Raw genomic sequence first — 15,063 nt, forward strand, 5'->3', positions numbered from 1 at the left:
GTATTTCTGAAAGCTTAAAAGATGTTAATAATTTGAAAGGCTATTTTGACAAATCAATCCCCAAATATTTTGAATGACAAAGCTAAATTCAGGAGTGAGTAAAATATACAAGACAACATTTTCAAAAATATTAAGTTATATGATAGATATAGGCGAGATCTACTTATTGACTAGCTTTTAGATCAACTCCTTTGTGTTTAAAAAGGGTCACTTACCATCTAAGCCTTCCTCTGATTTAAACACTAAAAACAGCACTGGCTAGATTATGATTACTCCTAGTTTGATATTATTTTGAATAACGCTTTTGTCTAATAAAAATTTGGCACCAGGGAGTCTTATGTATTCATTGATTCACAATGCTGACATTTAATAGCCCTTGGTATCATGAAAATTAGGATCAGGCTTATATTATAGTTAAAAGGTAGGAATCCATAGAACATGGCCATAACTTCTAGGGGGAAAAAAATCTACTTTTGAACCATTACAGCTTTATGGCACTATTCAACAAAAGAAAATATTTCTCTTTCTCCAATTTACTTTATTTCCCCAGTCACTATCAAGTCTGACACACATTCAAATTCCTGTTCTGCTATACTTACTGATCCTGGAGATCCTGATCCTGGAGATGTTCAACTTTTCTGAGTTTTAGTTTTGTTAACTACTGGTGGAATGGAAATGTTACCTACCAACTTTATGAGATTGTTGTATGAACTGAATCACGTAAGATAAGAACGCTTAGGCATATCACTATCTCTGAAATAAAATTCTGTAATTAACACCGATTTTTACCACTCTGGATAGATGAAAATTTCTATGTGTAGAAAATAATTTTCTTTCAAAGTCAGACCTTTCCTCTGAAATGTTATTAGTATTTCAGACTAAATCATTTAGACTCCACAACATGGCATTAAATCCTAGTAAATCCTAGGGCAATGATATATATAATAATTATTATTATTATTTAATTTAATAATAAATAATATAATAAATAATAAATAAATATAATTATTACTTTGACTTTATTTATTTATAAAGACTTTTATTTATTAATTTGAAAGAGAGAGAGAGATCATGAGAAGGGGGAGGGAAAGAAGTAGACTGCCCTGCTGAATAGGGAGCCTGATGTGGGGCTTGATCCCAGGACCCTGGAATCATGACCTGAACTAAAGGCAGTTAACCAACTGAACCACTCAGGTACCCTTGACTATGTATACTTAGAAATATGAAACCTTCTGGGCAAAAGCAGATCATTCAAGGTCATTCAGAATTTTTAGAGCACCTTAAATTTGGAGTGGGAAAAAAAGCAATGAAGTCCATTATTATAACCCCACACATTTACAAAAGAAAAGTGAGTCACAAAGAACTTAAATGGATTTGGTCAACTGGTGTATACAGGTAATAAGTTAAGAAAATATGAGTACTTAGGTCTAATAACTTATATTCCAATTGTTCTTTTACACTATGTAATACTACTCTGCCTTTATAAATTTTGACTGTTTTGCCTTTTTAATTAACAGTGCTTCTTCCATGTCCAAGTGACTTTAATTTTTTGAAAAGTTTGCTATTTCAACTGCTTCTAGGCAATCAAAAATCTTCTATCAGGTTACCTATCCAAACAACTACTTTATGCCTTCCTATGAAAATGCTGATTTTCTGCATATATGTAATGGCCAAAAATGGCCAGACAACCATTGATGGTAAGCCTCAATTCCTGCCCCAGGAAATAAAGCAGGTAATAAACAAAGATTGATCTAAGCAGGAAGTTAACCACATTCTACCTTTGTTGGTAGATCAAGGTTTAGAGTAAGCTAGTAACCAAAGGAACCTGAGGAGGGAGTTTTGAGGGGATTTTGGAAAAGATGATTTTGCTTGATTAAAAAAGGAAACAAAGAAAAAAGGAAACTTACAGTAAAGGTCCCCTTTCCACTTTCTTTGGTTGTTTTTCGTAAGCATATAATGCAGCAGTCTTATCTACTATGAGGAGAAAGCTAAAAGTCTCATAGAAAAGCTCATCCAGAGCTCTGAAATTACTGTCTTAACCAACCCCCAAATCACCTTGCTCTAGATTAAATTATATGAGCAATAAACCTGTATTTAGTTAGGCATTCAATTATTTGTGGTCCAACTTTAGTATTTCTAGCGAAATCATCTTACCTATAGCTTCTACAACAAGTCTTCTTTCTCAGACCAAATAATATAAATGCATTTTAAATTAAGAGTTTTGTTAAAAATCAATTAGGTGCATTAGTAAAAAAAAAGATGTTATTTGGTGGTCCACAGTATCCAAAACTTCAGGACATGACTGAAGAAACTAAAATAATGTATCTAAAATAATACAATGTTTATTCAGCATAGAAAGAAATCTGAATTTGCATATCCACTCTAAAAATTTATAAAAATAACTTCAAAACCTATAAGTTTCAAAAAGATATTATTCTCAGTTACTTAAATTAACTTTTGAAAAACACTACTGTCATATTGACATGAAGCTTAAATATTTTTATTACCTATCAAGAGTTATTTTATATGACAAAACACTGTTTTACCAAATATATACATTGCCTCTTAAAAGAAAAAATTTACTATCTTGAATTAGAAAAATGGCCACAGATTTAACAAATTGTAAAATATATGACAATACTCTCAACTACTAAGTCACATGAGAAAAGACCAAAAAGTAGTCATAAAAAAAAAAAAAAAACCCTTGTCAAAAACCCATGAATCACTGAAGACCACTGAAGAGTCACCCACCCTCAAGAAGGACCAGCTGAGTTGAAATACTAAGTTTCAGAGTAAGGGCCCAAGCGAGGAGATGTTAAGAAATGATGGTTAAAAGTAAGTTAAGGGAGGAACCTATAAGTAGAGGATAAAAATCACAAATGTTTGGGGCTCACATGCTAGTGACACATAAACAACAGTTCCCAAGGATATCACACCAAAATAAACTGATGCTCAAGATGATTGAGTCATTTTTTTTTAATTTAAAATAATTTGATAGTACAGCAAAAGACAGTGCTGGCTATAATGAGACTTTGTAGTGATGGAGACATTAATCATGGTAAAGAGCAATATAGAACAAACTTCCTCACCAAGATAAGATTTGTTAGCACTATTAACACTATTAAGAAAACAAGCAAACAAAGAAACCCAAGACTAGAGTTAAACAGAACAGAAAGCCATTTTCTTCCTTTTCATAGGTCTATACCACTAAAATTATTTTCTGTCCTAAGAAAAATAGATTTCTTTAGGACACCCCAATTATGTAAAGTAACCAGGCACTCCATTTAAAATATGTACATCATGAATTAGGTGCATGTATCCAATAAATATCAACTTGAAGTCAATTCACTTAGAAAAGTTAAAAAAAATATATAGCACTTCTTTGATCACTTCCTAATGTAATAATGAACCATTTTAACTGAAGATCAAATTTATTTGGATAATCCAACTTTAAAAAGATAAATACTTTTTCTATCTACTTAATATTACCACAGTAGAACTGTGAAGAACTGTGAAAGAGTGTGAAGGAAAAGATGAGATGAACTTGCAGGCTTTCGTAGAATTAACAATCATTTCAGGTCATCTGTTTTGGTGTTCCTATAGCAACTTTCTGACTCATGACCCCCTCACCCCAATAATTCAGAGGACTGACTTACGTATGAAAAATGTATTGTCAATGTGTTTCCAGTGTCAATAACACATATTAATAAATCTGATCTTATTACAGTAAATTACATTATTTTTAGCTTCAATTTAGTAAATTAAAGAAACTATTGGCAACTAGACAAACAGAGGAAATTATACATATACCCAATGTGTCTCATGTCAGTCCCGCACATTAAATGCACTGTACCTTTCAGTTTGGAGACTTTAAATACGTCTTTCTTTATTGAAAGACTCAAACAGATGAGTCTGTATATAATGCTTACAATGCTTATTTACAGAAAACAAATTTGATCTCATAGTTAAATTAGATATATTATAAACTTAATAGAAATGTCTTTTATTTAAAGTCCACAAAAAAGAAGCCTCATCTAAAATGCATACAAGTATTTAACAGTGAAGTCTCATGTTTACAACTTATTTCAAATGGGATTTGGAAAAAGAAAAAGAAAAACCACATGAGTGTGTATATACAGTATGCGTAAATATAAGAGGGAAAGCAAATGTGGCAAAATGTTATCAATGCTGAATCTACAGGGAAGGTATATGGATATTCAGGGTATTTTTTCAGCTTTTCTGTGGAAAAATTTCCAAGTAAAAAGCTGGCAAATAAAGAACCCTCACTGGCTCCTAGTTCTCATGTGTTACATTCTTTATCCTGAATATATGTCTAGCCCCTTTCTTTTGAGGCAATTACGTTAAGATCCTTCTGCCTTCATTTAAAACAACTGTTACAGAACTGTGTTATGTCTTTTTAATGGAATCACAACTCTAAGAAACAGTTTTTATACATAGGTTTAAAGGCCAGTGTCAGTGAATTGTTTTACCTGAAAGTTAACATCTTCTTTCTTAAATATTAGTGCCCGAACTTCATCAGGATCTCCATTAAATATAGCTTGCACCAGTGATGGCTAAAATACAAGAAAGCAATAAAAATATTAATCACACTGTATGGGTGATTCTAAAGGTATTTACACATAACTTTTAAACCTAAAATTTTTCTTCTCTTTAGGAACAATAATCAATTTGGTTTCTGACATTAACCAAAACTTTCATGAAGTCAAATCATATGAAAATACAGGATTCCCCCCTGAATTAAAAAGCCTAATTTTTAAAAATGAATTCAGTATGACCAAAATTAGGTAGATAATAAGCCCAATCAAACTTTATTTTTTGTGAGAAGTCTTTTGTTTATATATGTGTGTATACATATGGTAAAAACAAAGTCTCTTCCAAATACAAGTGTGACATCTCAACATCTACTTCTGGAACATAAGTTGTCAAACAAGCTATTCCTAGGCCACACTGAGGCCCATGAAGGTAGGCCTCTTTGGAAAGTTCCATTTGGGGCATTAAGTAACTTGCATGGCTTAGCATTACATGTTATACAGATAAAAATCCAAGAAAGAAAATCTAGGAGTTGATTAAAATCACAACAATCCAAAGACCAAAAAATATCATCTACCTAAAAAATACGAAGAGGCAAACACGTGTGTATCTAAATATAACAATTTCTTAACAACGGTTTCTCTCCTATAAGGTATCATATTATACGAGTCAAAAAGAAACCAATTGACAACATTAAAAGTAAGGTTAAGGATGAAGTCTGATTCTTTTTCATATAAAAGTGCTAAATGTAAATACATAAAATTCATTACAGAAAAGGCTGTGCCTCGGTACTGCTAGCAGGAGCTTTCCTAAAACATACAGTTCCTCATTCTTGTTACAACAGTTTTTGAAACCACAAAATGAAAACAGAAACGTGGTTGCCAGAACAAGCCCCAAGTTTTCTTAAAAAAAAAAAAAAGTCTTTTCAAGAGAGTAAGAGATAGTAAAGTCTGAAATGTTATCTAAACATCTGAACAAGTAAAAATCAGAAATGTGTGCATTTTATACCCAAGTAATATGTATATTTACATACTTATATTGCTTTATTTGGGTTTTTAATGAAACTAGCGGAAACCAACTTGTTTATTCTTAAAAGATAAAATTTATCCTACTAATTCAGTAGAAGACAGTAAACATAAATTCTCATATCTTACCAATACACTTCCGGAAGGTGGTGAATGTAGGGATTTATTTTCCTGTGGCAACTTAGAAATGAATGCAGGAGATTCATCTTCTACCTCCTCCAAAACAACAATACACACTCGACTCATTCGCTCTTTTAAAATACTAAATCCCAAGCTATGTGATAAAAGTCACAGTTGGAAGAGCACAAGTAGTTTTTCCTCCTCTTCTGTACAACACTTAGGATCATTCTCTGAATAGCGCAGCTGGTTTTTTAAAGTTAATAAGTACTATCAGAAAAACTGAGGTTTAAAAGTATGACTACATAACATAACTTCCTAAAAACAACAAAACTCTATTATTTTCTGCTGGGTTACTGTAATACTTAAAAGAAATTTCACATCAACATGTCAATAACGAAAACGAAGTCCAGTACAAGCTCATTTAAAAATATTTTTCCCCTACCAAAATAGTCATAATGCTCTCTGTCTCACAGAAATTTACTTGCTTAAAAAGATCATTGTTTGGGGTGACAACACCACACAATACAAAATGAAATGAGAAACAATTACTGTGACAGAGATGATTACAGTTATACCCACTCTTGTCTGCAAGGTCATATAGTTACAAGTAGCTGATTTGCTTGTAATTGGGAAAAAAAAAATCCCACTATTCTGTTTCCACTTCTAACTTATCTTCATTTCTTCAGCTTCTAGTTATTGCAGATGCTATCCAGGAAAAAAAAAATCTACAGCTCAGCACAAATTCTTAAAATGAAGCTCAGAGGTTGACAATTTTTTCTGTGTTTGGGAAAGAAAAAACAACAACACTCTGCATTAATAGCGAAGCTGCAGTACATTTACATGCGATGAGTCAGACTACAAGAGACAATAGGGCTCTTGGTACTAGAAAACAGCTTGATTAATCCAGATATCCCATATAATAGAAGAAACACAGATAGCTTTATTCCCATCGATAGCAAAAGCAAGGCAGAGCGTTCATTCTTTCTCCATCAGGCAGTTGTCTGTGGCTGCTCCAGCAAAAGGGCACAGCACCAGGCAGAAATAGTGTTAGCAGAAGATCCTAATGGAACAGGCAGGCTGTGAAGGAATTAGAAGGCATCTGAGCTCAAATTACTGCTTCAGGCTTTTCATTTAAAAAAAAAAAAAAAAGAAGAAGAGAGAGAGAGAGAGAGAAAAGCCCAGTAGTTTATCATTCCAGTGTTTCCTTTGATCTCCACATGAATACAGCTTCCATTAAATAGTCTTCATTCACAGGAAAAAACAGCAGACTGTGCATCTTCTTTGAGCCAACTATTTTATTCAGTCATCTGCTCTGTGCCAATATAGTTTCCTTCCACTATAAAAACCGCTACAGTTATCCTTTTCAGTACATTTCAGATGCTTTCCGTTCCTTAGATGATCTTGCAAGACGCCACTGATACCTCCAATGAGTAGGTCCTTAAAAAATATCTACGGAACCTCAGGATCGGCCCCACAGAAGCATTCCAACTGAGCAACAGTCTGAATAGCAAAGACTGCAGAACCGCAGGATGAAATGCCTAGTAATGCTCACATGTTACACTTACCAGAGATCTGAGCTACTGCTCGGGATGTAACTTCCTCTAGCAGGAGAAAAAAAAAAAAAGTGCATTTGGACAGCCTTCACAATTAGAAGGTTCATGCCAGTTCTGTGACTAATCCAGATCAAACTGAAAAATTCTATAACTGAAAAATGAGTGCGCTTTTAACATTTTCCACTAAAAGCCACAAGGAAATCTGGTGTACTGCCTCTGCTGACTAACACTGGTTTTAGCAAGTAAACAATTCCAAACAGCTTAACTGCTTTCGTATGTTACAATACAGCAAGATGTTTAACCCTATAATGACAGCTGCAATAAGAATGTCTGCAGTGAGCCAATAAAAGGGAGATGAAGGAGTATTTAAGAGACTATAAAAACACAAATCTAAGATTTTATTCTTATTTTTTAACAAGATCATTTTTTAATAAAGCAGATGTATTTATTTTCAAAAATGCAAAGAAGTTCAAACAAAGAAATTTAAGATTTACTAACAATTTCTAGGTTGTTAAATTTAATCTACCAGGTCATATATTTAAAGGGAAAAAAATAAATATTTCAAAATGCAAAAATCCTAGCTCAAAACTTCTATGGATCATTTTCATTGAAGAAATTAAATAATTCTACCTTCCCATCTGGAAATGGAATAAGCTTAAAATCTGTTAAAATAGCTGCATAAAACTATTGTTTAAAGTCCTTAGCATTAAATTTCTATGTCAAAAAAGCACAGGGTAACATAAAGAAAGCAAAGATTCTCCTTCCTCTATAAAATTAATTTCCCTAAAGCTACAAATCAGGTGTCAAAAACAACCAATTTATAGTTGTGTTTCCCCTTCTTTCCCTATTTACTAAACAAGTCTGATATTTCCCAACAAAAAATTACATAAACATACCATGGTTTCCCTTCAAGCTTTGTTCTTTCTCCTATCAACTAGCACTTTTATTCATAAATGAAATATTTTTGAACATTTATGACAAGCTGTTGTACACTCTCATTTAATAAAATAACCTTATGGTTACATGTAATTAAGAAAGAATTAAGTATTTTATCCAAAGGCATATAAATTAGTAAAGTTGTGCCTAATTCCAAACTTATTGCTCTTTTAAATCTATTCTGCTTCCAGTGAGTGTACATACTTGTACATGTACCGCCCCAACTTTCCACTCTCAAGATCTTTGCAACCTGTAATACTAAATACTAGACTGTAAAAGTAATCTTAAAGGACCAGTAACCTATAATGGCTGTGAGAAGTTCAGGTAACAAAGGAATATACTATTTATGACAATAATATTCCTAAGTGAGTTATTTTAAAATGGGTTATTTCAGGACTAGTGTTATCATACGTGTGTAAGCAAATTTACCTACCAAAACATTAAAAAAAAAAAAAAAAACCCAGCATGAAATAGATAAGAATGCCAGAATTGAAGAACAAAAACCATTAAATGTCAATCTATGAAAAAACCTATAATCCTAATATAACTGTATCAAGATACTAAAATATGCTAACAATTCACAGAGCTGTATTTTAAAACCAAATTAAATATGTGAAAATATTTTGACATACAAAATGATGTTAACCATCTCCACATGGCTAAATCAAAAATATCATCTTGATATGTGAAACATGTGAAAATAAAACCACTATGGTAATAGTATCCTCTATTCTATCTTCAGCATTGTTGGGGTTTTTTCCCCCATCCCAAACAGAATCTCTTTTTATATAGGCAATTTTAACTTGTTTCAAAGTATCTAGTATATAAATTCACCTAATTAAACAGGTACATCCTGTCTCTTGTTCTACATCAACTTCCACACATAGGTTTTTCCTGGCCAGAGCACAAGCTCCTTGAAGGCAGGGACTACATTTTTATATACACCATGCACACATAAACATTTCCCTTCCACTTTCTTCCACTTACAAACAATTTCATTGAAAAGAATTCCAGTATGTCACAAGACTCTGGAACTGAGTGGCAAAAGTATAAAACACAACAGGGAATTCTTATGTATACATGAATACATATATATTAAGAGTATACACAGGGGTGCCTGGGAGGTGTAGTCACTTAGCTTCTGACTCTTGGTTTCAGCTCAGATAATTATCTCAGGGTCCTGAGATCAAGTCTCACAACAGCTCACACTCGGCCTGGAGTTTGCTTGAGAGTCTCTCTCCCTCTTCCTCTGCCCCTCTTGCTCATGTTCTCTCTTTCTAAAATAAATAAATTTTTTTAAAAAAGAGTATATATATTATGCACACACATACACACACACTTTAATCAGAAAACACATGAGGCACTAAAGTGCAGTAAAGTGAGTTTTGTACTTTTAGTAGGTAAGCAACTTAACATGCAGAAGTTGACATGGTCAATATGAAACATGGTCAATATGAAACAATGATAGAGGATGACAGCTAAAATTAAGGCCTCAGGAGTCAGCCTACCCTGGAATTCAAATTCTGATTCCATTATTGATTAGCTGGGTCCTTAGGCAAGGCAAATTCCTGGAGCCTAAATTGTTTCACAGTTATAAGAATAATAATCTCCAGAGATTTTTATCCAGAAGTAATACAGTAATAGCACTGTGACTGATTGAGAACATAGGCTTTGTAGTCACACTGACTGTGTTCTAATCTGCCTTCCCACTAACCTAACTATAACCTTGAACAAGTTACTTAACCTCTCTGTGTCTCATTTCAACATTTATTAAAGGACATTTACAAAATCTAGTTTGAAATAAAATGAAGATAGTCTTATGATGATGGATATTTAGGATAACAGAATGATATCCCCTGTGAGGGCAGCGGTGAATGGAGGACTACTGATGATTTCTCTCCCCAGTGGTGAGGTAATTCAGACTGGTGTCGGAGACTGCAATTCAGTTGCTAACTACAGTACCCCTCCCCAACCCCACCCCCAGTTTTCAGGCCTCTTAATGGACTGCTAAAAATTTGTCATAACACTCCAATAACCAAATTAAGCATCACTGAAGTTACCAAGGGGAGGAAGCAGTAAACTTAGGCAAGAAGTAGGACTAGGGGTTTTACCATACTTCTGCATTCACTATATTTTACAGTCTAAGGGAAGAGAAAGGGTAAAGATTACTGGCCCAAGATAGCCTATATAACCAAGAACAGATGAAAAAAAAAAGATAAATACTTCATTATTTTTTATTATTTAAGCTAACAATACCATATAGCACTGTTTTATACCTTCTCCTGAATAAGAACAGGCCCCTAATTTATATCTTAAAGGCCCCTAAGAACTTATATCTTAAAGGAAAAGGAGATGGTCAATAACTACTTAAGAAATTAAGAATGTACAAAGTATATATGATGAAAAATTATTGATAAAGATTGGGCAAACTTACGTTCAGAACAATTTTTTTTCCAGTTGAACAATGGCAAAGGGATGTGATTTTTTTTTTTTCTTGAGGCACTTACTTTTTAGGACAAATTAGACTTAATTTTTAATAAGCCAACAAATTTAAACTCTGACAACTTCATAATCCTTCCATTCTCCGTGCTAAAACATATCCCAACAACAGCTTACTCTTATTCTTCACAGAATCATGTAACAGTAAAGCTGGTCTAGACCTTTAATGATAAGATATTAAATGTCCTGAAAGATTTTTTTTTTTTAGGTTCCTAATTTTGTTACACCAGAATTTCTTTTCCTGACACAAATCATTTTTTCTTTTTTACAGATTCAATCCAAAGCTCATCTTATCTGTGCTCCTCCATATTGATCTGTGACCTTCATACTGATTATCACAGAAAAGGAATTTTACTCAGGCTGTATAAAGTGGCTACTCTCTGAGTATTAAAAAATGAAAAGCTTGTGGTGAAAGATGGTAAGGAAGTGGGTTTAAATAATGTTTTGAAACATTTCTCATAGTTCAAGAATCCTGAACAATCTTCTTGAGCTAGGTTTCATCTGCCCATATATTTTAGAAAAAGTCCTATGAACAGATTTAAAAGAAAATAGGGTGGAAGAATAGAGAAGGAAAAAATTTTTTAAATAGCTATTCTTTAAGGTTATTGGTCAGGTTTCCCTGTTCTTAGTACATACAGCCACCGAAAAATGACATTACGTATTTTTAAAATGTTGAATTCAAAATCCTTATAACACATGCAAATTAATTCTCTGAACATAATGTATTTACAAACTAGGCTATTTTAAAAAATGTTTACCCACCCATACTTCCAAAATGGCTGACAACCACGGTTATCCAATGATCTCAAGCAGTCTGATCCCACTGGTATGTTATAATGGTAATAACAAATTGTTCACCCTTTATAACAATATAACTAATATACATTATTAATGTATATTGTTAACATATATTAATATTACCTATTATTACTCTGAAGTGTTCTTTACAAAGCCCTATCCATATTCTGCATCCATTCTTCCCACCTTCCATTCAACTAGAACATTTAATTTTTAGGTAAGTTCAGAGCCTCAAAGAACAAAGTCTCTGCTTCTCAGGCTCCCTTGTAACGGGAAGCCACAAGACAAAGTTCTGACCAGCATTTTTAAGTAGAGGTGTTAGTGGTTTCCTATTCCTACAAGGACAAATGGTATATCCACCCTGCTTCCTAGAACATGGATGACTCGCCACCATCCTAATGCAAACGAGGACCAGAATCTAGGGTGGTAGAAGAGTATGCTAGAGGGGATCTGGGTCCCTTCAGGACTCTGTGGGACAGAACTGCCATAAAACCCCTAAACTGCCCACTTCCCAACACTTGTATTACAGAGAAACAGAAATTCTACCTTAAGTCAATCTGCTTTTGAGTCTCTTAACTTTTACTCAGACTTCAAGCTAACACTAAATGATAACCTTACTCCTCCTTCAGGCATCAATCAGTGATCCATCCACATTTTAGTACAGTATACTTAAATTTTCAAGAAATAAAATGGATTATAAACATTAACTGTAACAAACTACAATAGAAACAATAAGCAGAAAACAGCTTAAGGAACAACTCTGCTATATTACTGGGTAAGCAAAGAAAAGTAAGTGGAGGGAGAAGGAAACAAATATTTATTACAAATATTCTCACCGTGGGGTGCGACTCTTGATTTTGGCTCAGGGCTGTGGGATTGGGACCTGTGTCGGCTCCATGCCCTTGCCTGCTGCTCTCTCTCGATAAATAAAATCTTATAAAAATATATTCTCACTGAATCCTCCTCATCACTTTTTATGGGTACTACTACCCAAATTGTATATGAGATGTGGAGGCTCAATAACATCTAGTCAGTCAATGACTCATCTGTTCATCTACACTTATTCATCATCGACTATGTCCCAAGCTCTGTTATGCTAAGGAAACAAAATTATGAATAAACAGTTAATCCTTATTCTAAAAGAGCTTATACAGTAATAAATATTACAAAATTGCAAACTGTAATATACTGTAGAAGAAAAAAATTTCTTGGGGAGAAAAACCCAGAAGAAGGTCCATGTGGCTGCAGCAAACAACCATGAGGAACAGTAACAGATGTAGTGGGGAGAAATAACTCAAAAGACTATAAAGGGCTTTGTAAGCCAAATTATAAAGTTGGTATTTTCTAAGTGACTCAAAAGTCGCTAGAAACTTTTAAGCAAGACAATCATCATAATGTGCTTTACAAAGATTATGGGGCTTCAGTGTAGTGAACAGAAGCCAAAGGACTAGTTAGGAGACTGTTGCAATAATCCCAAAATTAAGAAATTTGAACTAGGATGTTAGATATATAAATGCAGAGACTGAGATATATTTTAGGAAAGCAATTTACAGGATATGCTATTAGATGGGCCGTAGGGAAGAAGATGGTAATCACAAGCAACTCCCAGCTTTTTTACATAAGCAACTAGTGCTTACAAGAGCTTAAGAAATCTAGGCTTTCTTCAGTTTCCAAATAAACTAAAATGAGGTAATATGAGTTGCTGTATCATACCCAAGGACCCTTCAGGCTCTACGTCCTTTCTAAATCTTAAACCTGTATCTAAATAAAAAATCTGTATCCTGACATCTAATCTCATGATTTGAAAATGAAGTGTTAAGAATCCTAAACTTGTCTAATTCTAAGATGACTATTAAAAAATTCCTACAGGATGGTGAGATTTGGTTCCATCCCACTCAAAATTCACTACACTGAAATAATCTAAAAACCTTTTGGCAAGAATACCTGATTTTTAAAACATTTAAAATTTTACCAGCAACTGATTCAACAAATATTTCATATTAATATTTCCACTCTACTATTTACACATCAAGAGATTATGAAATGTCATATATCATCTCCACCTTCAAAGACCTTATGCAACCCAATGATTTCTTGGATATTACACCAAAAACAGAGGCAACAAAGGCAAACAGAAACACATGGGACTACATCAAACAAAAAAGCTTCTGCACAGGAAAGGAGAGTATCAACAAAATGAAAAGACAACCAGTGGAATGGGAAAAAATGTCTGTAATCTATATATATCCAATAACAGATTAATACCCCAAATCTATAAGGAACTCATATGACTCAATAAAAACAAACAAACAAAAACCCAATCAACCAATGACACAAATACCCAAACAAATAAATAACCTTATTTTTAAAAATAGGCAAAGGACCTAAATAAATATTTTTCTAGAAAAGACATACAATTGGCCACAGGTACATGAAAAGGTGTTCTACTCACTAATCATTAGGAAAATGCAAAGGAAAATCACAATGAGTCTTCACCTCACACCTGATAGGACGACTGGGATCAAAAAGACAAGAGAAAACATGTTGGCCAAGATGTTGAGAAAAGAGAATGCTTATACACTCCTTGTTGAACGTAAACTAGTAGAGCCACCATGGAAAAATGTATGAAGGTTCCTTAAGAAGTTAAATATCTGGGTATATATCCAAAGAAAATGAAATCAGTATCTTAAAGAGCCGTCTATACCCCCAAGTTCATTGTGACATTAACTAAGACAAGAAACAGAAACAACCTGTTTGTCAACAGATGAATGGATCAAAAAAAATATGCTATGTGTATATACAATGGAGTATTATTCAGTCATAAAAATGAAGGATCCTACCATTGCCAACAACATGGATGAACCTGGAGGATATTTATGTTAATAAAATAAGCATAAATAAACCAGACACAAAAAGACAAATACTGTATTATTCCAGTTATATGTGGAATCTAAAAAATTGAACTCAAAGAAACAGAGTAGAATGGGGATTGCCAAGGGCATGGGGGTAAGGGGAATGAGAAGACTTAGTCAGAGGGTACAAACTTTCAGTTTAAAGAACAGTAGCTTTGGGTGAGCTATACACACACAGGATGGCTATAGTTAAGAGTACTGAGCTATGTACTTTAAATCTGCTGAGAGTAGACATTATGTTCTTACCGCCAAAAAAAAAGGTAACTATGAGAGGTGACAGATGTGCTAATTAACACACTTTTAGCTTGATAGCAGTAATCATTTCACAATGGCTATGTACTTCAAATCATCACATTGTACACCTTAAATAATACAATTTTTACTAGTCTATTATACCTCAGTAAAGCGGGGGGAAGAAGACCTTATGCAGCCTAAATGAGGCACACAAGAAAAACTATCCAATACAAGGTAAGAACAAAAAAGACAGTAAAAGGCAGTATATACGGAAGACCTAAATTAGAGGTACAAGACAAACCTCCTACTAATTAGAGGCAAGAGTACAGCATATAAATTTATTAATTCTAAGTGGTATATAAAGATATCTTGTAACTGTCCATTCTCTTAAAAAATGATGGCTTTTATAAAGTTATACATAATCTTCCCTGTTGC

The 15,063-nt window shown here is 33.5% G+C and overlaps 1 protein-coding gene across 9 annotated transcripts in view; it reads right to left on the reverse strand.

Moving 5' to 3' along the window:
• Positions 1–15,063, reverse strand: part of ANKRD28 (ankyrin repeat domain 28) — a 211,461-nt gene that overhangs the window by 123,238 nt on the left and 73,160 nt on the right. For 6 of the 9 annotated variants that reach the window (XM_013046349.2, XM_004773550.3, XM_004773552.3 and 3 more), the window contains one exon: positions 4,491–4,574. In XM_013046349.2, the coding sequence (XP_012901803.1) occupies positions 4,491–4,504 (14 nt within the window). In that variant the 5' untranslated portion in view covers positions 4,505–4,574. The other 3 variants (XM_004773555.3, XM_004773547.3, XM_004773554.3) reach the window with 2 other exon arrangements.

The sequence above is a fragment of the Mustela putorius genome, unplaced genomic scaffold (genome assembly GCF_011764305.1).
Source record: "Mustela putorius furo isolate JIRA1106 unplaced genomic scaffold, ASM1176430v1.1 tig00003834_pilon_pilon_pilon, whole genome shotgun sequence".
Taxonomy (NCBI): domain Eukaryota; kingdom Metazoa; phylum Chordata; class Mammalia; order Carnivora; family Mustelidae; genus Mustela; species Mustela putorius.